This window comes from Portunus trituberculatus, chromosome 31 (assembly GCF_017591435.1).
Source record: "Portunus trituberculatus isolate SZX2019 chromosome 31, ASM1759143v1, whole genome shotgun sequence".
Classification (NCBI taxonomy): Eukaryota; Metazoa; Arthropoda; class Malacostraca; order Decapoda; family Portunidae; genus Portunus; species Portunus trituberculatus.
The window spans coordinates 16,377,495-16,402,922 of NC_059285.1; the positions used below are offsets into that span (position 1 = coordinate 16,377,495).

General features: G+C 40.9%; 2 protein-coding genes across 14 annotated transcripts in view; one reads left to right on the top strand and one right to left on the bottom strand.

Moving 5' to 3' along the window:
- The first annotated feature begins 3,778 nt into the window (after positions 1 to 3,778).
- On the top strand, positions 3,779 to 8,536 carry LOC123511409. Of its 5 annotated transcripts, none has more exons than XR_006676787.1 (2): positions 3,779 to 6,651; positions 6,755 to 8,536. XR_006676787.1 is itself a non-coding variant. In XM_045267263.1 (2 exons), exons 1-2 carry the CDS (start codon positions 7,969 to 7,971, stop codon positions 8,518 to 8,520), a joined length of 444 nt encoding a protein of 147 aa, XP_045123198.1. In that variant the 5' UTR covers positions 3,859 to 7,968; the 3' UTR covers positions 8,521 to 8,536. The 5 variants fall into 5 exon arrangements, 4 of the variants coding, with proteins under 4 accessions (XP_045123198.1, XP_045123199.1, XP_045123196.1 ...); XM_045267263.1 differs by having other exon boundaries at positions 3,859 to 8,144; positions 8,253 to 8,536; XM_045267264.1 differs by having other exon boundaries at positions 3,870 to 4,093; positions 8,209 to 8,536.
- Positions 8,537 to 12,140: 3,604 nt separating this feature from the next.
- The window catches only part of LOC123511411 (kinesin-like protein KIF21A), a 132,614-nt gene continuing 119,326 nt past the window's right edge, over positions 12,141 to 25,428 (bottom strand). For 7 of the 9 annotated variants that reach the window (XM_045267274.1, XM_045267270.1, XM_045267272.1 and 4 more), the window contains 5 exons: positions 24,862 to 25,073; positions 24,384 to 24,504; positions 23,759 to 24,002; positions 23,112 to 23,238; positions 12,141 to 19,316 (listed from right to left, as the gene is read on the bottom strand). In XM_045267274.1, coding sequence (XP_045123209.1) covers positions 19,244 to 19,316; positions 23,112 to 23,238; positions 23,759 to 24,002; positions 24,384 to 24,504; positions 24,862 to 25,073 — 777 coding nt within the window. In that variant the 3' untranslated portion in view covers positions 12,141 to 19,243. Of the gene's footprint in view, positions 19,317 to 21,209; positions 21,326 to 23,111; positions 23,239 to 23,758; positions 24,003 to 24,383; positions 24,505 to 24,861; positions 25,074 to 25,428 lie in introns of all 9 variants that reach the window. The other 2 variants (XM_045267267.1, XM_045267266.1) reach the window with 1 other exon arrangement.

A 25,428-nucleotide genomic window follows, 5' to 3' on the forward strand; every position in this document is an offset into this window, starting at 1 on the left:
CCTTCACTTGAATTAAAAGGTACTATTGTTTCCTCCTTCATAATATCACTCGTACGCTTCAAGAGAGAATGTTTGCTTCACTTTCGGTAAGTTTCGAAGCTTCGGGACTGAACAAGTGAAGCTTCTTTTTTGTCATTCAATATCGCTCATTAGTTCATTATTTCATTTGGCTAGTCAGTTACTTAGTTCCGGATCAACACAAAGGAATGCAAAGGAGGAACAAAACAAGTCAGCAGCTTTCATGTTAGCCCTTACGAGAATATAATAATGTCTGTCTGTATGTCCGTCTGTCTGTCTGTCCGTCTGTCATAAGCTTCACTATTTAACGAGAAGTAGGAAAGTATGACGTTAGGTTCGGTTTTATGTGTAAGAGAGAGAGAGAGAGAGAGAGAGAGAGAGAGAGAGAAAAGGGAGCGAATGGCAACACAATACCAAGCGTCTCTCTCTCTCTCTCTCTCTCTCTCTCTCTCTCTCTCTCTCTCTCTCTCTCTCTCTCTCTCTCTCCATTACAGTTCCCAGCAAAGTTAGCAGAGTCTCATTTGTTTGAAGTCAGCCACCCAAAATGTTTCTACCCAGGCCATACTAACACACACACACACACACACACACACACACACACACACACACACACACACACACACACACACACAGGCCCCTACAAACAGCCAATCACGTGGTCAGACAGACAAATGAACAAACAGAGATTAACAGAGAGTCCAATAAACATGAACAGAGAGAATTACCTCATGGATAGATGGATAGACGGATAGATAGGTAGAAAGATGGAGATAGATAGACAGATAGGTAGTTAAATGAATGGCTGAGATGAGTAGATGAGTGGGTGGGTAGATAGTTAAAAAGGGAGATTGATAGGTAAGGAGATAGATAGATAGATAGATGGATGGATGGATGGATGGATGGATGGATAGGAAAATTCGTAGATAAATAAGTAGTTGATTGAATATATAGATAGATTGGTAGGTAATATATAGGTAAGACTAAAAATTGATACAGAGACAGGTGGACAGACAGACAGATAGACAGACAGACAGACAGACAGACAGATAGACAGATAAACAGATAGCTAGATAGATAGGCAAATTCGTAGATAAATAGGTAGATAGTTAACTATGTAGATAAATTAGTAGGTAGCACATAGGTGAGTCGATAGATAGATAAAGAGACAGGCGGACAGATAGACAGATAGATAGACAGACAGATACACAGAATACATTGTTTCTTACCGTGAATACAGCGAGTAGTGATTCATTAAACTGACTTCCATATCACCTGAAATAAAAATAAAAATAATAATCAGTTAAAAATTAGCAACAATAAAGAATACAGGATTAGTTCAAAAAAGAGAAATTACTAAGAAAAGAGAAATTAATAACGACATAGATGAATCATAAAGAAAATACAAAAGGAAAATATGTTAGAAAAAAAAATGGTAAATCTTAAAAATATTGGTTAGGTTGAAAAAAAAAGTAAAAAATAAAACAGATTCAAAGAAGAGTTACTTAGAAATTAATTAGGTCCAGAAATAAATAAAGTGGGTGATGAAGCTTTTAAAACTAACTAACTAACAAGATATGATTAAAACCACGACTTGATCATATGCAAAAGAGGATAAGTTAGAAAAAGTCATTAATTATCAGAAGAAAAAAGAAAGAACTAGTTAGGAAAGAAAAGAATATCGTTAGATGAGAGGGAAAAATTAGTTAGAACGGAAATAAAAGAAGAAGCAGATGTAAGAAAAAATATTATATACGAAAAAAAAAAAACAGGAGAAAAATAAAGAAAATTAAAATGGAGTCAAACACGTATAATTTTTTTTTTTCACAGCCTCAATTGGACTTTTATTTATTTATTGCTTTATTCATCTGTTAAAATTAGCTTATATATTTACAACCTGAAAAGAAGCAAACAAAAAAGAAAATGAAGGAAGGAAAACAATATTACTTTTCTCTCATCTTCCTCATCTTCCTCTTCCTCCTCCTCCATCTCCCTCACCTCTCCCCTATCGACTAACCTCTCTTAACCACTCCCGCCTCTTTTTTCTCCCTCTCTGCCCCTAAACACCCTTCATTTCTATCATCTCTTACTCATGTCTAGATACACTGCTCTCTTCCCCTCCCTCTACACTCTCCTACTCTCCCTATCACCATTTCACTCACACCACACCTCTCTCTGCCCCTCCCAATTCTCCCAATCCCTTTATGCCCATCCAAAATCTCTTCCAAGCATCTTTCCAGCCCCTCCAAATACATCTCAGCCCTCTATATACCTCTCCTAATCCCTTTCAGCCACTTTATGTCCATCCAAACCTCTTCTAAACATCTTTCCAGCCCTTTATAAGTACCTATCACCCTCTACAAGCCTCTCCCAGTCCCTTCCAGCCCACTTAATCCCTTTCTGAACCCTCTATCATTCTCTCCCAGCCCCTCCAAGCTCCTATCAGCCGTTTACTTGCCTCTCCCAGCCCCTTCCTGCCTATCCAACCCCTTCTGAACTTCTAGCACCTCACAGTCCCCATCCGGTCATTTCTAGTCCCATCCCAGTTCCTCCCTGCCCATCCTTATCCCTTCCCTTGCCTCCCCACCCCTACAGTTGTCAATCTTAAGGCTCCTCGGTCCGCCGGCGCCTCCCGCAGCCTGCCGACCACCTTTGTAAAACGATGTGCAATAAAAGACGCCAATATGAAGCCTGTTGTTCATTGTGCCTGAGAGAGAGAGAGAGAGAGAGAGAGAGAGAGAGAGAGAGAGAGAGAGAGAGAGAGAGAGAGAGTAATAATAGATGAGAAACAAGGCACAGGTAAGAGACAGGTAAAAAGAACGGAGAAGAAAAAAATACACGAGGAAAGAACAGAACAAAATAAAATAGAAGAGAAGAGATGAGGAGAGAAGATGGGAGAGGACAGGAGAAGAGAAGAACAAGAGGTAAGTCAACATAACACGAAAAGAAAGCCTCAGTATTAAGGTAAGATTAATAAAAGGAATCCATAACAATAAATAAGAATACAGACCATTGATATTCCAACAACGTGAGAGAAGACGTGCTGGAAATCCTGGTTTTTATTTCATTTACTTTCTTATCTATCCATTCTACTATTTACTTATCTATTTGTCTATCTGTCTGTCTGTCTATATAACTAATTTTTTACTTGTTTATCTTTTAATTTATTCATCTATTTATCTATATTTAAATACTGTACTTTATTCATTTAGTTAATCAGTAAGATTGTTAGTAGTATGGTTGCTGGTTAGTTAAATGCTTGATCAATTAGTTATTCAGTTAGTAAGTTGGTGTTCTTCTTTATTTCTTTTGAGAGTAGAGGCGGGCCTATCATCAAGAAGTCGTTAGTCAGTTAGTCATTGTTTTTACTTTATTCATTCACGTGTTTATCTTACGGAAGTGCTTAATCTCTTCAGTACTGGGGTATATCTTTTACCTTGAGCTTTGTGAACGATTAGACCATTTTATTAACATTAGGAAGTGTCTATGGAGGTCAAAAGATTAATTGCCACAGTCTTCAAAATTGTAATCCCCCTACATGAGTTTCTAAGACTGTATAAAATCACTAAATAGTAACCTGAATGAATATGAAAACACGTCACGATACTGAAGGGGGTTAACGTCAAGTGGCTGTAGTAGGGAAGAGGAAGACAGGCATTGATTTAATTCTTCTTCATGTCATGGCCATGAATGCATTTTTCCTTTGTTTTATCTCGTACGGAAAGTTAATTAGTTTCTGGAAAAATTAAAAAGACAAAAAGAGAACATTGTAATTTACTGTAAAGGGCAGAACACCACCTGACCATCACCCCTCGTTCTGGATCGTTCAGCCACTCCCGAGCGACACTTCGCTCATTTCTCTCTGCCACGTATGTCTCGAGAACCCTGCTTCTTCCGGTCACTCCACGTCTCGAGGCCCCAGTGAATACCTAACCGAGTCTACCTCGAGCCTCACGAACACCCAGACGGCAGAGAACTTCCTGAACTCTCCAAGGACAGGCCTCTTCTCTGCTGCTCTGGCTTCATCCTCTACATGTTTACCGGCGCCGTTAACGAGTCTGCCTCCAGTGTTTGTGAGGTTAGTGTTCCTCTGGCCTTCATTCCCCTCTGGAGGGGACTTATGGTGAGAGCCGGGTGGTGCGCAAGGTATCCCTTTTGTTATCATATTGTGTATAACTGTGTTTTTGTATGTCTAGTAGACTTGGAACTACTCGAGGTTGTTTATTATCGCCCCTACCGGGTTAAGTGTCGTTCATCCTGGGCCTAGTTTAGAGGTTGCAGGCTGGTGATGGCGTTTCGCACCTCGCCCCCGTAACAAATTGACTAAACTAGTTAGTTATTACTTGCATTTAGACGATCTCGCCAGGATATTGAGCTACTTAGACTCTTTGGGGTGTTGGATGTGTTAGTGCTGAGTTGTTCCAACTCCTACTGTTTCACCATTTTTTTTTTGTGCCGAAGTGTTTCAGTGGTTTAATGTTTTTCCTTCTCGGACGTATTTTAGTGTAGTTTTACGTTCGGCCTCGGTGAATTGAGCGAGATTAGGTGCAGACCCTGTGTCATTAATCTACACTTGGCTAAATGCAGGTTCAGTGCCTTTTAACCACTCCTCGTTCTCTTGAACGAGCAGCCGCTAATCCGGGGGATCTAGTCTGTTTCACAGTACCTTACTGTGGTTTGGGCATTAGAGTATTTTGGCGTCTTCGTAGCCTAGACGTAATTGTAAAGTAGCCATTGCTCCTACAGAGGAATAGAATATGCTAAATGTGTGCTTGCCAGTCAATGCTTCTGTACATTGCTTCTGTACATATACTTATTTAAAGTGTCCTTGTGTGAGTGTCCTTGTGTGGGGTTCATTTGTAACTACTTGTGTAGTTACAAGTGCTTGGCTGTATGTGGTGCGAGAGATTAAGTAATTTCTGTCTACCTGTGAGATATGATACTTTTAGGTGTGGTTGTGCACATGTACCTGTGAGATATGATGCACTTTTGGGTGTGGTTGTGCACTTGATTCATACTTTTGGGTGTTGTGCACATGTACCTGTGAGATATGATGCACTTTTGGGTGTGGTTGTGCACTTGATTGATTTTCTATCAACTTGTGAGGTATTTTATCTATTTGGGTGTTTGTGCACTTCATCAATTTTCCTACCCTTGTGGTTTATTTTGTAAATGCATAATTCATGTGTGCGTGAGAATTATTTTGAGTTTCCATGGTTGACTCACGGGTGTATCAAGGGGGTTTCCCTGTCTCGGTTTTTAGTCTGCGTTGTTGGGTTTCTTAGTTTTGGTTCTATTATGTCTAGATGTCTACTTTAGCTGGGCTTACAGAACAAGCAGTAAAGCTCGGCCTCCAACAAGCTTTCCAACGGGAGTAAGGAACGGTCGTGTGAAGAACGAGAACGAGAACGGGAGCGTGAGGAACTGAACGGGACGAACGTGAGAAGGAACGGGAATTTCACTTGTCTAGTTCAAGCTTAGTTTAGAGTCTGGAGCACGTTCTACCCAATGTCCCAATGTTGGCGTGCAAGGACCGAAGTTTCCAGCTTGCCAAGGGGTGATATCGTCGCCTACCTGACCAGATTTGAGCGTATTGCCACGCTCTTAACGATCAACGAGGAGGGTCTTGCTGTTAAACTTGGGAGTCTACTGACAGGTAAACCTGCTGACCTCTGTTTCACCTTTTAGCACTGATACCATAAGTGACTTCCCTCTCCTAAAAAGGGCTCTCCTGACTGGTTTTGACTCCAGAGCGGTACCGGCTAGACTTCAGGGCCTCAACATCTATTGAAAAGGGCTGAGGCCATTAACGCTAAACCGGACCAAAGAAGCTACATCAGGATGGAGTGTTAAAACTGTGGGGAAGAAGGGCATGTAAGGTGTAAGAAGGGCATGTAAGGTGTAAATGTCCAAAGAATCCCAGAGCCTTTAAAAGAACCACAGGACAAATGCAAGGTAGGATTTTATATGGATGAGCGGTCTCTCTGATTATGCAGTTGCTGGCACGATCAACGGCTCCTGGGCTACTACTATTGTCAGACACCGGCTACAACTGCGTGATCGTCTCTGAGAAGGTAGTGCCTGATGCTGACGTCTCTCAGCGACCTATGGTAGTAGTAGAGGACTATCTTGGACGGGAAGATATTTTTCCAACCATTAGGTGCTATATAAGATGACCATATTTTGAGGGTTGGATTGATAATGCTATCCTAGCTCCTACGAAGTGCGGTTGTCCTCATTGGCAACATCTCGGGAGCTCGTAGTACTGATGATAGCTAAGCACTATCCTCCTCGCTCCAAACCTCGGTCAGTGATTTGGCTATGCTTCCGTCTTCTCTGCCCACTGCCTCCTCCTTCTCTTCCAGCCTCAGAAGGAGCCGCCATTAATGCGAGCATGTGCTGTGGAAACCTGCAGTAGCAGAATGAAGTGTGTTCATCCTCTAGTTTTGCCAGAATTGCAACCCTTGGACATGACTCCGGAGCCTTTCGCTCGTCTTCAAGTAGTGTCTGTCTCGGAAATCTTAGTTAGTTACCATGGGTGAAGAGGAGCGGACAAAGGACGGCTCTACTTCCTGGTATCTTCGCTGTACCGGACTTCTCTACCGGATGTGTTTGACCTCGAAACATCCAGCAAAGGTTGGTAAGCTCACTCTTCTTGTTCCTAAGGATTGTTGACCAATAATCCTGTCTGTTGGCCATGAAAACCCTTTAACAAGTCATTTCTCTACTTTTCTTGAAGGTATCCAGCCACTTCTACTGGCCTGGGATGGGTGCGGATATTGGACTTCTGTCGATCCTGTGCTGTCTGTCAACGAATGTCTGCCAAAGGAAGAGTCCGACCAGCACCTCTCCATCCTCTTCTAATTATAACGGAACCTTTTTCTAGAGTGGCGGTCGATTTGGTTGGACCACTGTCTCCCCCATCCACAGAAGGCCACAGGTACATCCTCGCTTTAATCGACTACGCCACTGCATTCCCAGAAGCAGTGCCACTGAAGGAAATGACTCCATCTCCGTTGCTGAGGCCTTACACTCCATCTTTGCTAGAGTTGGTATACCACGATAAGTTCTCGCTGATCAAGGTACCCAATTTACATCTCGATTAATGCAAGAACTTCATAAGTTGTTAGGAGTCAAGCCTTTATTTACAACTCCATTTCGTCCTAGCACTAATGGTCGCATTGAACGTCTACACGCACCACTTAAAGCTTCCCTACGAAAGCTCTGTAAGGACCGCCCTCGAGTAGCATAGATACTTGCTTCCTACATTATTTGCCCTCGGATACCAGCGATAGAACCTGTTTCTCTGCCTTCGAACTTCTCTATGGAAGGAATGTTTGGGGACCTCTCTCCGCCCTTAGATCTCTGGGAGGACCGGAACCTGACATCCAGTCAAGATATACAGTAAGAGGTAAGGTTGATTACCTAATTGATTGTCCCCAAGGTCCGAGATTGTACCACGTCAACCTCTTGAAACGTTACATCCGTTGTGCTAGTACCAGGTTTGCTGAAGTCTTGGGACGAAGTGCAAACTCCTGAAGAGGAAATGCCCGAAGAGGAAGAGCATGTCCCGGAGAACAGCCACCTTATTTGTGAAGACGACCCGAGGACGAGTGCTATTTATTACCAGTGACACCTGATGGCTGCTCTGACAAGGATAGATGATCCAGGATCAACCGGAATTTAATTTGTCAGAGTTTGACGATGTTCTTGGGTGTACTTCCTTTGTTGAACATGTCTTAACTACCACTGGCCGCATCAGCACCAAGATTTACTTTGTCCCTGTCCATCTAAAACGTTTCTTTGAACAGGAAGTCTGATGGTCTTCTCAACATTGTTCGCCGGTCGTGATGGTGCCTAAGCCAGGCAACACTTATCGCATGGCCATTGACTACCGTCAACTCAACAGCTAAAGTCTTCCAGGCTGAGCCCAGCTGTAACATTGAGGAGGTTATGTACAAGTTTTCAGGTTCAAGGTTTTTCAGAGTTGGATCTCTGCAAGCCTTGTTACGAAGTCCCTTTGACAGAGCCATGCTGCTGACAGCCTTCCCAATCCACTTGGGCCTAATGGAGTTCACCAGACTGTCTTTCGGCCTGGTCACTGCTTGTGCCACCTATATCAAGCTCATGTGCATTGTTCTGTTATTGCAAACGTGTCCTTTTATTTTGATAATGTTTTTATATACTCTTCAGACTGGGGCCCTGCATTTAAAGACCCTTCATACTGTGCTGAACAGGATCAGGACCCATGGACTTGCGCTCAAAATCTCCAAGTGCCATTTTGGATTCCCTGGACTGGACTGGCCTCTCCTCTGCTGTCCTGGCTTCACCCTCTACCTGCTTCCTGGCGCCGTCAATGAGTCTGCCTCCAGTGTTGGTGAGATTAGTGTTCCTCTGGCCCTCACTTGCTCTGGAGGGATACTCGTGGTGAGAGCTGGGTGGTGTGCAAAGTATCCCTTTTGTTGTTGTTATATTGTGTATACCTATGTGTTTTTGCAAGTCTAGTAAACTTGGAACCATTCGAAGCTGTTTATTACCGCCCCCACTGGGTTAAGTGTAATTCGTCCTGGGCCCAGTTTAGAGGGGACAGGCCAGTGATGGCGTTTGGCAACTCGCCCCCGCAACAAATAGACTATACTAGTAAGTTATTACTTGCATTTACTTAGTCTCTCATCATCAAAAGAACGTGAGATAGGTACATATAAGTACAATGAACACTGGGAGAGGGGTGTGTGTGTGTGTGTGTGTGTGTGTGTGTGTGTGTGTGTGTGTGTGTGTGTGTGTGTGTGTGTGTGTGTGTGTGTGTTTCTCTCTCTATTTCGATCACCACAACCATTTTCAAAGGCCACAAAAATGATTAGCTGGATTCTCAATAGTGTTTCTCCTGTTAATAGTGTAGTTTTGTTAATCTGTCACTAGGATCATAAAGACATTTCTATAAACTCGGGTCACAATAAAGTATCCAGAAACACTGCTGTCTGGATCAAGTTTTCTTTAGTTTGTCACCTACTTAGAGTCGCTGCACGTTACAGATGTAATGGTGGCGAGTAGCGGCAAGGCACACAGGCTGTATGGTGTCACTGATAATGAAGTTGCAAACAGAACCACACAGGGACTAATTAGCAGGCTTGGTGAGGCTTAATACATATATCTAATTACACCATACAACAAGAGTGCGTGTGGCACACTCACACTACACTCGCACTCCGTTAACTTAACCCTCGGTACTTACAAGCAAATATTGTGCCTACTGACTGGGCCAAGACAACCTTTACCAGGTAGGATCCCAGACTCCACCTAGACCAGTGGTTCTCAACCCCAGGCTCACGAAGGTATTTGAGGGTGGCCTTACAAAAATATCAATACTTCACAACTTCACATTTTTACTTTTATATATGTAGCTGATTTATTTTGGTAGGACTAAGTAAACGTTCTACGGGACACGTGCAAACAAATGAAATCCGGTCATAAAACACCCGACATTCGTGCAATTTCACCCGTAGTCAGAATGGCTTTCATGAACAATACAGTAACTAACATGAAGTGGTTGGATGTCTTATTACATTAGGATTGGATTTAGGGTCGCAACCAAAATTGGAAACACCTGAACTAGATAGATTATGTTTCCAGATACACTTTCGGCGTGCCCCTGGGATCACTGCTCCATCCCTCAAGGAACCTTCTGGAATGAACGTGTTACCCTTTCATCACACTAACATGGTATTATGGTCCCAGTTACTCTTCCTAAGTATGCACAGACCCTACTATAATAAGAGTTGAACACTGGATCAGTAGCCAACCTCGGGATATGAAGCTGCCAGGCAGGTCAAGGCCAACATGCATAGCTGACCTCCCTTAGTTAACTGCTCCTTGTGAGAGCCTACAGACCTGCTGCCATCTACTAAGCGTTTCAGAGTTAAAGGGCACGTTTTTCTAGAATAAGAAACACGCATATCATGAAATTTTGCCACAGTGTACTTGACACCCTCCCCGAATATCCCAATGTGTCAAGAATCGTCAACAGTATATAATAATGGCACTTCTTCCTATACAAACAGGAGTCACTTATCCTTCACGAAGAAACGGACAAGTGGTGAGAAATGGTGACGTAGTAATATCTGTGACGTGGTAACAAGCTCCACCCACATAGTCCCTCCCCCCTGCTCCTACCCTCCCTCTCTTCCATCCCCCTCCCCATATTTCGCTCCCTTCCTCCCAGGGCCTCTCCTCCCTTCCTCTCCGTCTATGTATTCCCCTACCTCCCTCTCTCTCTCTCTCTCTGTCACCATTTCTCAACTTGTCCGTTTCTTCGTGAGGGATAAGTGACTTTCTCCTATTTTTATAGGGAGAAGTGCCATTATTATATACTGTTTACGATTCATGACACATTGGGATATTAGGGGAGGGTGTCAAATACACTGGCAAAATTTCATAACGATATGCGTGTTCCTTACAAAGTTATTCTAGAAAAACGTGCCCTCAAACTCTGAAACGCTTAGTAGGTTCCTCCGAGGAACTAATATGCGCATAGTTCAAGCGTAAATCCTAGTGGCGTTAAAAATGCTTCACGGAAGTCTGAAAAGATTTGGAATGCTGTACAGACATCGATAAAGTGCCAATCAAGACTCAATTTGGAATCAACCGTTGTTTTCACCGTTTTTATCCTCTCCACACTAACCATACCAACCCAACCACACACACACACACACACACAAGACCTTCCTACAGTAGACAGGACAAGCTGGACAACACCAGAGTGACTAGCAGAGTAACAACCAGTCAGTTGCCACCCCATGGGTTACTGCACCACAGCCTGCACAGCCCCTTCAAATTACCTACAAAAACATTCACCAACTCCCCCCACCCACCCATCAAACACACACACACCTTACCTTCTCTAATGTTGTATCACCAGAACACTTAACACCACCAGCCTCCAGTAAGTTTAAAAAATATCAGACTCCGTCCCAGCGCAGGGCACCACACACCACATACAGTGAACAATCACCTGACATGGCTGCCTGCTGAACGCGGGTGACTGACGCGAGCTGTGTTGCCCCAGACAAAAACCATGAAAGCCAAGACTGCCTAGTAAGATAAGCCAAGAACAGCCTAAAGACTACATAAAAAGGACACTTTGGATAATGTCCCAATCTCAGAGATGCTACTAAAAAGTATCACTTTTACCTCATAGGGGATTTATTGTAGGACTGAGCTGGTGACTCATCGGCATCGGGACGCACTCGGGCTCACAACTAGATAAGATTGCCTGTTCGTTCACTCTGGTTGGTTTTCGAAATGGTGTTGAAATTGCTCAAGCCTCGATTTTTCAATATTCTTATCAATATTTCCTTTCCGGTTCACTTATGTTTTGAGTCTAACAATCTAATAATTTCTGCCACCGAGAAAGATTCTTATTCACCTCCGTAGTCTCCACTCTGCTTCGAGCGTCGCTTCGCCACACGGTTCACTTGAAACTGTCAATAGAGTCAACACATTATTTACTTTAGTATCTCCTTCTAATGCTTGATTTTCTATGTAATATCTACTAGGCGTCAGAACAAAATATCTAGTTTAGTTATTTCTTCAACACTGCGATATACAACAATTAGTAGCATTAAAAGTAATATATGGGGTATCTTTAGGCATTCATAAGATGTGTACAGGTGTGGTGAAGGTTTGGTAAATGTGGTGTTAATTTGTCCACTATGAAATCATTTTTTTTTTTTTTTTTTTTTATGAAAGGAATATTGGTAAAAGGGGGAAAGTGCAAACGACCCACCAAGGTTCCCGTTCTAAAAGTGAGGTCAATTGAACCACAAAAAGTTGTAAGGATGTCTTAGAACCCTCAACTAAAAGAGATTGAAGTCATAGGATGGAGGAAATACAGCAGTAGTCAGGGAGTTCCAGCATTCTTTTTTAGTTTTATTTATTTATACCATGTGGGCTTTCCACGGGAATTTATGGGCTAAAGGTGATACTTCCCACGCCTTTCATCCTTGTGCAATTCTAAGCCAGACTTGTGAACAGATCTCAGCTAAAAACACTAAGCCAAGCACCTTCACGTGTTGAAGGGAAGACACAAACCAACCCCAATAATAAGAGAGGGAGTAATGAGCGGCTAGTTCTCGTGTAACACTTTATTCTTTACACAACTCATCGCTGCACTGGGCGGCCGGCAGACGGACACACGCCTGCCCCACACCCGCTATAAAAAAATATTCTCCACTATATACAGTCAGGTTCAGGGTACACACAACACTGCACAGCTTTCTGACTCTGTCCCTCGGCTGTGTGGCGGGAGGAGGAGGGTCATCTCTCACACACACACACACACACACACACACACACATAGTACGTTTATAAATTGAATGTTTTGGGTTTACGATACATGAGACAAATTAAAACTCAGCCTGTCACCTTCTCGGGAACAGATGCACACTTTGTAATGATAACAGAAAGAAATGATTGATTTGTTCCTTAAGTACCAATGCAAATGTTTACTGGCTATTCTGATCATGATTCATAGTGTTGTTTGAATTTATTTTATTTTTATTTTTTATTCGTTAATTTTAAAATTTAGATGCAGCGCAGACACAATAAACTGGATCATTTACTTTTCCCGTGCCTCTTTTACTGCCAAATCACATCCATGACACACACTACACCTTCACTCCAGCTCATTTAAACCGTCTGTTAAAATTTCCACAGGAACCAACATTTAAGCACAACTAGTCAATGTTATTCTCCTTAAAAATCATTATAGACATTTCAAAAACTATGTAAAGCATCAATGATAAAATAATGTACAAAATAAAATGAAATAATGTCCTTTAGTTGACTTTTCATGTAGGAAGTATTAAAGCTCTCAAAACACACACACACACACACACACACACACACACTCTAAAATTTGGTATTCAAAACACAAGATAGAATTTCCAACAGTCCACACCTTCAGTTTCCCACTCTAAAGCACACCTGACTTGATACAGACCTTCAGAAGTTGTACATAAGGGCTGTTATCCAAAGCTACATAAAATAAAAGTAACAATATGATTTCTTCCGCCATCATTAAATTTTGAAGCTTTTTTTTTATCTCCGTAGTAATTTGTGAGGAATCTTTCTAAACCTTATTTCTTTCCTGCAGTAATTATCATAAACTTATTGAAGTTTCTCTCACTATCTTATAAATTTCTTGAATATCTCTTTAACAAACAATTTTCATCACTTTTCAAACCAATGAAAATGTGTTTCTAAATACCTCTTTTGACTATAGCATTTTTTTTTTTTCATTTCTTCTAATAATAAAATTTCTAATGTCTTTCCAACCATTCCACTTGAAGTACCTCTTTAACTACACCAATTTTCTAACACTTCTCAAACCACTAAAGAATTTTGGATACCTCCTTAATAACCACAGTAATAGTTTTGGTTCTTCTCAAGGTTAAATTTCTGCACCTCCTTCAAACCATTACAATTGACTACCTTGACCCAATACATTTTCTCCAAACCAAAAATACTTGTGGGCTGACCTGCTGCCTCACCTGACCCTCACTGAGCACAAGGGCAGGCAGGGCAGGCAGGGTAGGGGGAGCAATAGCACCTTCAGGACATAGGAGGGCAGGCAGGGGTCTCTCTCACCAATCCACTTGTGCACAGACATCAGTGTGTGTATTGGTGTGGGTACATTGCACATACAAGTCAAGATGAGACAAATGATTAGGAGAGGTGGAAAGAAGGTTCATGGAATAGATCTATGTTCTCTGATGTTATGACTGCATACCTTTCAGAGACATGGTTGAAATAGTAATGTTCTTGCTTCAGTCTGAGTTTTTCTACCACCTTTCACACTCAATTCACACACAGTAGTAGCACTCAACACAAATCCCTACCATACCTATTCTAACACCTACGGCCAAACACATAGAACAAAAGTAACAACACAGAAGCATCACACACACACAAACCCTCACAGCTGCCCGCCACAGCACACATCACCACCACAAACACAGAAGTACTGCACCATGCCACTCCTTACAGCGAAACAGCCAAACCTTAAGTCACTGAACCTTACAATATACATACTTAAACTTGCTTAATGAGAGACAGAGAGAGACAATGGGGAGGCATCCTAGCAAGGGGGACATCTACAAGAAGGAACGGGTTACAAGCCAATATGATCAACACTGAGGTCTGTAGCAAGTTGATGTTAGTAAGGAGTTTATTATAAGGCCAAAATCTGGTGCACTAAGACCACTTAAAGCCAAGGGCGGGCACACTCGAGTCACCCTGATCTGTAATGTAAACACTGACCGGTAGAATAGCACACTAGGTTAATTACAGCTATTATTAGGTGTATATGTCTCTTCTTCTTTTTCTTCTTCTTCATTATCATCTCTGTGACCTCGCTACTGTTGCACTTACTGTCATCACTCATTTTCTCCTTCTTCATCATCAGTCTTCTTTTCTCTTTCTTGTATCTTCTCACCAATGGAGGTCAAAATCCCCACGCCAAAATATAATGATGAATAACAGTATATCACAGAAAGCCTCACTCTTGCTGCCATTAGAGAAAATATATATAAAAATAATGATAAAAGTATACAATCAGTTTCCCTTTTCTTTTTTTTTTTTTTTTTTTTTACTTTTTTTCATGTCAGGTCACCTTTTGGTTCATCATTTTAATTTGTCTTCTGTTCTAAAATCGTTTGTTGTTGTTGATTTAAGGCACATTTTTTTTTTCTTCTTTTCTTATCACTTTTAACTTCATGAAGGTAAAACTTTTAAGCTCAAGAACCTTTAACAATTCCATCAACCAGATAAAGCCACATCATATAAACAAATGCAACAATCCATTCCAATTCTCATCATGTGTGTAAAAGATAAATAAACCTGCATTACTGTATATAAAGTATTTCTCATCTTCAACAGCCATTTCATCATAAAAATCTACTCTTTTTTTTTCCCCTCCCATCCATTCAGATCATTCTCTCCTCTTGTGCATTGTGTTCACTGCAGTGCCTCATTTCCTCCATCTTCTTCACCTCCTCTTGCTCCTCCTCCTACAGCTGGTGTACATACAATGTTGGTTTGACAATGAATAAACAGAGTAAACAATATCATTATTTACACCTAAGCTCCATATGGGTCGTGGAAGTCTTCTATGGGGAATGAATAATAAGATGAATATCACATCACACTTTGCACACACTCACCACAGCTTTTCATCTACACAGAGTAATAGTTAGTGAATGCAACACCACTGCAACACTCACCATGCACTCTACCAACACTCTGGCTTATGGAGAGTTAACAATGCAGTGAATGACTCTAAGAAGCCAGTGAGTAACAAGGCTGAGGACTCAATATCACATGGTGTACAATTCAGCCACTCATAATTAATACAGTCCTAAGAGAAGCTATTGCTAAATCAGCCAAGATCTTACAGCTAGTAATATAAATAAAATGTGTTATGGTGTTACAGTCCAAAAAGAGTACAGGCTAATGTTTGAAGGAGCAGGAATATATATGTACATAGAAACAGAAATGAGCTAGAGATGCATACAAGAGGACAGGAGAGGTCAGCACAACACCCCATGACAGCGTCACACTACCCATGGCTGTGTCGCTCCCCACTCAGCTGTACTTAGGGACTTAATGCTACACTACAGCTTTCCTTCTTTATTCATTACTTTTGGTGCATGATAAGTAATAACCTAATCCTTCTCACCAGTCAACTGTCACACATGTAAATTTATGCATTCACTCATTGGTGGTTTCCGTGATTTAACTCTGCGACTCTTTCTATATAGTCAGTACACACAAAGCCCTCCCAGTCATGACACAGCTGCTCTCACTCTCCACTCATTCAATGTACACAACCTTCCTCTGCATTCAGCCATTGATGGTTTAAGCGGCTTACCGAAACATGCTATCTATCTTTTACATATCAGTCCAGTCCACATACAACCTTCATATGCAAACCTTCATCAACACACATTCACAGATCCTTTAATAATCATCCATCAACTTGAAATTTCCTGATCATTTTTTCTTTTCCAATTTACTAAGACATCCCAGTCATTCACACATTGATGGTACAAATATGAGGCAAACTTTTATATTTAGTTCATGTAAATATTTTCAATCATCAAGTTTGCATATTGTCAATACTATCACTCATTTCTTCACTTCCAAAAACCCAGTCATTCATACACCGAGGATACAAGTATGAAGCTCACTCTTATATTCAGTACACATAACACTTTCCCAGTACCATAATTCATTCATACATAGTGTAAGGACCTCAGAGACAGTCATTGGTTATCACTAATAAAACGTTCCAGCCTTGTACTCACAGCTTCATCTTCATAATCTTTCATTCAAACCTTTTCAAATATCCACTCAAGCATTCTTAATCCCTCACTCCAAGAATACCACAAGTTCCATCAGTCATTCCTTGCTTCAGTCACATCACACAAAGTCTTTCCAATGGGTCACAATGTACACACTCACTACACAGTACAAGCTCTCAAAAAGTAAAATTCCTCAGCCAAAACTCTTTGTCATCTTTCTGAGTTCTTTTCTCTTCCCTGACGTTAGCTATTTTTTCCCCACAGATATTTAAGAGATATTTCCCTCTCCTACTCTTTTTTTCTCTCTGGAGTTACTTTCTTAGACACTGGAACTGAATTTTTCTCTTTTCCTTTTTTCACTTCTTTCTCTGCAATTCCTCTTTTCTCAATAAATATTCACATTATTCTCCCCTCTCCTTTACTCCTTTTTGTTTAAAGTTGGCCTGGTTCTTACATAACAAGGCTATCTATTGTTTCTTTTCTTCCTAATATACTTTTTCATCCTCTCTGTCTGAAGTTACTATTCTTGTCACAAACATTCACACAATTTCCTTCCTCTCCACTACTGCTTTAATTCTCTCAAGTTTCTCCATATAGACATTCAGACATTCAGCTCTTAGTTCACTCTCCATCCAGACTGCAACACAACAAAACTGCACACAAGCTCATGACTCAAAGGCCACAATGAAGACGCTGCAACAGAGTAGTGGAAGTGTTTGGTCATACAAAAATGTATCCTTAACTAAAATCATGAGTTAACTTTGACCAAATGGAAGAAGACAAAGAAAAGTACTGAATAAATGTGGCCTCTGATATCTATAACAAAGAACTCAAGGGCTCAAATCTCAATATAATACACAACGTTCTCTGTGACATTTTAGATGGGCAGGCTTACCAACTGTACCAAAACTACTCAAATCACTGTTCACTTACAAAAAATCAGTTAGCAAGATTAAGGACACATTTTAATATAACTAAATGGAAGAGACATTAATGAAGAAACCTGATCTCTGTTGTAAATGTTGAGTGTGTGTCTGTATGTATGTTCCTTCAAGAAGACCACTGATATTGACTTGTTCTGCTGTGATTACCTCCTTCCTCTGTTACTGACAAAGATGAGTTCAATGCAATACTAATCAGAAAAATCACAGGTGCCTGACTTTTCCTTCATTTGTAATTAAAGTAAATTCTTTCACTCATATGGAAGACTTGTTGGTTATTTGACTTTCCCATGTGTGTGTGTGTGTGTGTGTGTGTGTGTGTGTGTGTGTGTGTGTGTGTGTGTGTGTGTGTGTGTGTGTGTGTGTGTGTGTGTGTGTGTTTGTGTGTTTGTGTGTGTGTGTCAATTTTGTCCTGGTAAGTTTCCATATCATGTGCGTGTATTTACGTACACTAACTGTAGTATGTGTACGTATGTAGTTTTAATGAATGAACCCAGAAAGTCTTAACAACAACAACAATAATTAACAACAACAGTCTCTCTCTCTCTCTCTCTCTCTAAGGCAACAAGTCCCCCTGAACAACAAAGCCAGACTCACTATGTACTCCCCTTAATGAATAACAATAGTAGTAAAATCTGCTTGACTGAGGGACCAAAGCACAGGCACATGCGAGTGTTCTTACGTATCCAGGAGAAATTTTGATATCTGAGGCTGCCTATGAGTAATGCATTGAAGTGTGTGAATTGTGGGCAAGGTGAAAGCAGTGGTGTGATGGGACGAGTGTCAAATGAAGCCGTGATTTATTTAGCATTTCCGTAAGTGCCAAGGTGCCGTGAAAAATATATAAGAAGCTGATTTATTTTCTTGATTAATTAGTACGTACTGCTACTGACTGAGTGAGGCGTATTGATCCATGCACACACACTCATACTCAAATTCTCTCTCTCTCTCTCACACACACACACACACACACACACACACACACATAACCAGCCTTGTTCAGTTGACTGGAATTTACCTATGCTATAAACTCCATGACATTTATTTCAGCATCATAACTTTGACACCTAACTCAAGTCCTTTGTTGTCAATATAACTACAAAATACTAAACTTCAGGAATTTGATTAGTTAGTTTCTCGGGGTATAAATTACTCCTTTTTTTTTTGTTTGTTTGTTTGTTTTTGTTCTGCAGAGATCAGAAATTGCACTTGAGATGAGTGTCTGTCAGGGATTGGCTGCTTGTCTGTACGTATGTTACTTTTTTTTTTTTTTTTTTTTTTTTTTTTTGCAGCACTGTGTTTATGTGTGTGGAAATATTACACTTTTCCTTATTCGTGAAATAAACAAAACACTTCCTTCAGGTCACAACAGACATGGACACGTGTTTACTCAAGATCTTCCATCCATCAATACAAAACACACGTTAAATAAAAGAGTCAATTCCGTAAAAAAAAACATAAAAGTAAAATGGTACACAATATCATAAAAAAAGGATTTAAAAATTACACTTCCATTAAAAATTAAAAACAAAGGATTTCAGTCATAAAAAAAATTATTACATGGTAGAAAAAAAAATAGCATCTTGATCCTCTTGGCCTCTGTACTGGAAGATCCTTGTGACTCAGCGAGGAATACGAGAGTGAGTGAGTGAGTAATAAACAATAAAAAATAATACACAAAGATTTAAAAAATAATAAAAAAATAAAATAAAAAAAACGGACTTCACTATTCTAAAACAGCACTTGAGCTAAAAAAATACTTAAAAAAGACAAATCTGTACATGAATAATATGTACACAACAGCCGCACCTCACAACACAACACAGCGCTGGCCTGAGGTGCGGCGCGGAAACTAAAAGAACTAGAAATGTTTGTCCCCGAGGAAGAAGGTCATCAGCCCACCTTACGTCACCTGCAGACTGGGTCAGGTCAGGAGGCGTCGGACAGCTCTGGGGATACATCATAGCTGGTGCGCATCCTCCACATACCAATTGTGCAGTCACTGTGGGAGGGAGGGAGAGGGAGGGTGAGTGTGGAGAGTGGCAGGCTGGGGGCTCAGGAGGGGAAGAATGGGATATACAAACACTTACATACTGTCTATCTATCTATCTATACACCAGGCTAGATTAAACACTAGACACTTATACATACATCATTCACACTCTTAGTCTTGTTGGCCTCATACATACATACATACATACATACATACATAGAGGGGTGCAAAAACCGCTTAAGAATTTGGTTGATATTCTCTTAATCATCTCACTCTATGTCATTACTTCTACACAGCCACACCACCCTAAGATGTTGTGCTTCATCTCCTCAGTCATAAAATGCTTCAATCCTTCACCTACACTCAACAACACACACAAAACTAAGCTCTGCACACCTTCATTACTTTCCCTATCCATTCTGCACCAATCACAGGCATTTCTCAAGTACCAAACATTCTCCTCAGTTACAAAATTTCTATACTTCCCAAACACACACACACACACACACACACACACACACACACACATACATGCACATACACAGTCAGCTAAAGGGTACATATATCCATACAAGATATCTCCACATCTGAGGATAAGAGGACACTGGAGCCTGAACAGTAAGGAACCATATGTACTGTACATTGTCCCATCAGCCAGTCCTTCGTGTGGTCAGCTCACTCACGGGAAAAACCAGTGAGAGGGTGACAAACAAAAAAAAAAAATCAAAGCACAACAGTGTGTTCCAAAATATGTGTAGGAAAAAAAATAAAATAAAATAAAAAAAATAAAATAAAAACTTGAAAGACTTGAGTATCAGTATGGTAAGCTAACCACAATCTATATAAAAAATAATGAAACCTTACCAAAAACAAATGTGTGTAGAAGTATGAACTGCAGAACATTACAACCAATTGAAGCTTGTAACAATCCACAAAAAATTAATGAGAAACAAATTTTAAGCATTGGGGTGTGTCATCAGTTAATGCACAGACTGACTGAAGATGGCATTAACTTCTACACAATGATGATGAGTTGTGACAGTCTGAGCTGGAGGGGTTGTGACAGTCTGAGCTAGAGGGGTTGTGACAGTCAGGGCTGGAGGGGTTGTGACAGTCAGGGCTGGAGAGGTTGTGAGTCAGGGCTGGAGGGGTTGTGACAGTCTGAGCTGGAGGGGTTGGATATTGTGAAGGACCAGCACAAGTTATGAGCATCAACGACGATCACAACAATAATGACAGGTCACAGATAGAAACTAGTATATAGAAACATTGTGCTCTCTCATCATGACTATTTTCAAAGGCCACAAAGACTGTTTCTCCAGTTAATAACGTAGAAATCTTACTAATCTGTGACTAGAACCATAAAATCAGCCTTAAAATCTGTGTAACTTCAAGTAGAGGCTTTTGAAAATAGTGAAGGAGTGGCACAGAAATGTTTCAGGATAAGGTTCCATCAGCCAGTGTGGTCAGACAAACTTTCTACTGCAATCAAATCAGTACAAGCTGGTGATTTATATTAGAGTAAAGTAGATAACCCACAAATAAAATTGCCTTCAATCACTATTACTACTGCTAATGTGAGAAAAGGCTCCACAGCAACAAAAAAAGGTAAAAAATTATACAAAATCAAGGACATACACTGCTCAAAACAAATACTCTGCAGGATTCTAATGAACAAAACTCAGATACTTTACTGTGTTGCTAAATTAAGCAAAGATTTCAACCATAACAAGCAATAAAACACGCAGGAATTCTGGAGCTAAGTTTGACAAGGGCAGTGAACAGACTCCCACACGCTGTAATGACAGGTGGCAAGGGGTCATGACAAGGGAGGGACCTTGCCCATGACAGGACAGGACGGCCCACATGCCATGCACAGCAGGGTTAAAACATGTGTATTACTGTTCCTGGCGAGGCTTGTGGTGAGGGACGAGGGTGGCCTGACCTAGAGGGAAAGTTCAAAGGTCCGTCCGGCAGCCACGCCAATCAGCGGCCTCCACACCCGAATGTCCCCCTCACTGTGGCGGCCAGACCAGAGACCATGGGAGTGAGTGGCTGAGTTGGCTCAGTGGAGGGGTGTGTGTATGTTTGTGTGTTCAGGTAGGAGGATGGTAGTATGGTAGTGTCATGTCAGCAGACAGGTGTGCATCCTGCCTTCATTCTAAAGAAATGGGAAATGGGACAGCCATCTCCCCAAAAGCAGGACATGTGATTCAGGTTATCCCACACCTCTGGCAGTGCTGCACCAGGAGTCTTGCACTATGTCACTGAATCTTCTTATTCTAGTGCACACTGTAGGTTTAGTATGTGCCAAACAACACTGTCAGATTAATTACCACACTTATTCTATAAATAATATGGCAGATGCCTCTGCTGCAAAGAAAACTGTATCAATTTATCTCATAAATCTATTATTCGGCTGTCTGTCCCTGCTGGTGCAATATCCTGGCTGGTTCCTGCATGTGTGGGCAGCCAAGTGTATATCATACCAGCAGTGCATGTTGTTCTGACCAGAAATTAAGTTTGCATAATAGTGTATGTGTGCACATGGGTTTCAGTGTGAGATGTGACCTCTGCAGTGTTGCAACAACTTCACTTATGTACTCTCTTAAATAGAGTACACCTGTAATGTTTTTGAACCACTGAAAAAAAAATGCACACTAAATATATTATTTGCTGGAATAAAAACTCAGTGATGACCTACAGGCATTATGTTGTCAGCTATACTTGTGTAGGAAATTATATCAAATCATGAGAGAGATGGAGAAAATTCTACTTATACAATTAATATCTAAATGTAAGGAAAGTACAGAATATAAGAGGAGAAGCAAAGAAAGGGTGCTGCCTGAATACCTCCATACAAAGTTCTAAATCTATGTTACGAGTCGGATAACTTTCTAAACAGAAAGATCTTAGCACTGCAATTTGTAGTTCCAGATGAAGAATAATCACTTTGTACCAGTTATTCAGGCAACACATGTCAACCTTCCTGTGCCAAGCGAAGGGAGGTGAGGTGCTGCAAAGCTGGTGTGACCTCAACACTAAACACTTGGCACGACATCGAAGGAGGACATCGAAGGAGAAGTATTAATGTTGTATGGAAAAATTCAGCTTAGAAAACCTTAGGCTTTTAAAAGAAAGACAGTCTGCTCTGGTCTACAGCCGAGTAGTGAAGTATCCTAGTGAAAGTTAATTACGATATAAAAAAAAATCATCAGAAGTAAAGTTGATTAAGAAAAAGATGCATTTCTTTCCAAAATAAGGGAAATTAAAGAAAAAAAGAAGTAAACAAATTAAAGATATGAATAAATAAATTTATCAAAATTTGGTCAATCTATTAGTACTTCAATGGAATCTTTCATTATTTTTTTTTACTGAGAGAAAAGAACATCAAACAGAAATTCAATCTGAGATCTAGTGAAAAAACTTCAGAAAGTAAGAATAAGAATATGAAAACTATTGAAATGAAAGCTATTTCAAGAGAAAGAAAAAATAAGGAACAATAACACTATCCTTAGTCAAACGACAACAAAATCCAAAAAAAAAAAAAGAGAATGACACATGAAAGCAACATAAAAACTATTCTAGGATCAAGAGGGAAAAAAGACCAGAAAAGTAAATAACTCAAACATCAAGGAAACAAAAATGCACAACAGAATTCAAGGCGGTAAAAAGTGAAAATTCTAAACACACACACACACACACAAATATTTTGGAAATCTGTAATAAAGAGCAAATCAGTCTGAAAACAAAGACCAGTGGATAGTGACACGCCCCCACCCATCTCAGTGGCCCAGGACTCACTTGGAGGCTGTGAAGATGCAGGTGGAGTTAGTGGTGATGGCGTTGATGGGGGATGCATGGGCCCGCAGCTCCCCTATCAGCTGGCAGCTCTCAGAAGACCACATCTTGATCATGCCCCCGCGACACCCTGAGAGAAGCAACAGTGGTGGTGATGGTGGTGGTGATGAAAAAATGTGTATGTAACTCAGAAATGAAAACACAAATAGATTGCTACAGACAGAGCATAAAGCATTACACAAATGTTTAACAGAAATAAAAATATCAACACTTAAAGAAAAAAGTTTTCCTTTCAGACAGCTACAGATGGTTCATCATGCATTATATCACTCTTACAACCAAATGGAAATACAATATTTGAGAAAAGAACAGAAAGAAGGGGGATATAATTACAAGAAAGTCATTGAATGTATTGGAAGTATGAGATAAGAAAAGACTTTTTATGTTTGAGGGGCAATAGACTAAAAAAAAAAAAAAGGCCTATTGAGGTGCCAGTCAATAAATAAAAAAAAACAAGGATCATCTAAAATTGGAGAATGAGTATTTTGAAGCCTCCCTCTTGAAAGGAGGAAATACAGAAACAAGAAGATATAATGCATAGATCAATTGATAAAATACACCCACACCCCAACATCCCCCCACACACACACCTGAGAGCACAATCTGTCCTCCAGGAGTGAAGCACAGCGCACACACCCAGTCCTTGTGTGCATTGTTGAGCGACTGTACGTGCTCCCCGCGCTGCAGGTCCCACTTCTTGATGCACATGTCCCTGGAGCCGGAGAAGAGGGTGTCTCCATACAGCGCGAGGGACTGGATGCCGTCGTAGTGTGGAGGCTCCAGGTTGAGGCGAGGGTTGACCAGGCCAGAGTGACTGCCCGAGATGTCAAATACCTGCGAGGAAATAGAAAAATGTGTGGCATGAATAAACGTGTGTGTGTGTGTGTGTGTGTGTGTGTGTGTGTGTGTGTGAGGGGACGGAATAAAAGAACAAAGAAGAAAAACAGTAAAAATGTGAGTGACAACTGTGACAATTAACCAAACCTAACTCTATATAACTACACATGTACATTACTAGACATAACATATACCTACTCCTCCCCTTCCCTTTCACTCTTCCTTCATTTCTCTAAACTGCAATTACCTCTTCTCACCCTTACTTGCTATCTTTTACACATAATAGACACGAACATCCTTACCCGCTCATCTCTAACACACACACACATCATAAACACATGTAATCAAGCAGCATCACAGGTGAGCACATCAACTCACCTTAATGTAGTGATCCTTAGAGCCGGTGGCCACGACATCCTGGCCGGGCACTGTAGAGTCCACCGCTAGGCACATGACGGCTGCCTGGTGACCTCCTGCCAGTTTACCCACCGCTGAGTACCTGTGTGGGGCATGGGAAGGGTGAGTGAGTGAGCTGGCAAGGTGCAGGGTTGGAAAAAGGAGGTCTGTATTTAAGGAAGGGAGGAGTGAGGTAGATAGGATTACCAATAATTTTTCTTAGTAGATGTATGTAGTAATTGCAGTAAAAGTAATAGCAGTAAGTATTCACCATCTTTTATCGACAATTCTGAAAACACACTTTTTTCACTCCCACCCAACATGAAACCTCACAAACTCTCACTTTCAACACGACACAACACAACTAACACTTCCCATACTCAAGAACATAAAGGAAGCTGCAAGAAGCCACCACCCCTGCACATGGCAATCCCTATAAATACACATGGCAGTCCCTTACTTGCGCAGGTCCCATATTCTGACAATGTTCCCTGCAGCGGAGTATAGGATGTTGGTGGCGGTGGAGATGGCAATATCAGTGATGAGGGTCTCGCCGGGCGGCATCTGCAGTGTTCGGGACTGGGTGCTGGTGATGGGGAAGCCACTGGAGGTGAGGCCTGCTGAGCTCAACGTTCGGGCACAACGGGCGGGGTTTTCTCGAATGTCCCACACCTATTTGATGGAACAAGAGAAAATCACTTTAACAGAGAATTATACTAAAACTGAATGCAAAAACAAGGTTAAGAAAACAAAATTCTATAATGATCAGAATGAAATAAGCATAGGGTAGTGTGAGCAAAGAATATTTACACTATAAGATTAACCCCTTCCCAGCGGAGGATCTCCATATAGAAAATTTGAAAACGAGACTTTTTTTTGGATCGTCAATATAGACATTCATTCTTATTTTACTGCACAAGTTATAGTGTGGTCTATATATAGACGATTCTTTACAAGTAAGAAAATTCATAAAATAAATCATTATTTGGCATCTCAGATACCCAAACACTGGTGAACATGGGCTCTC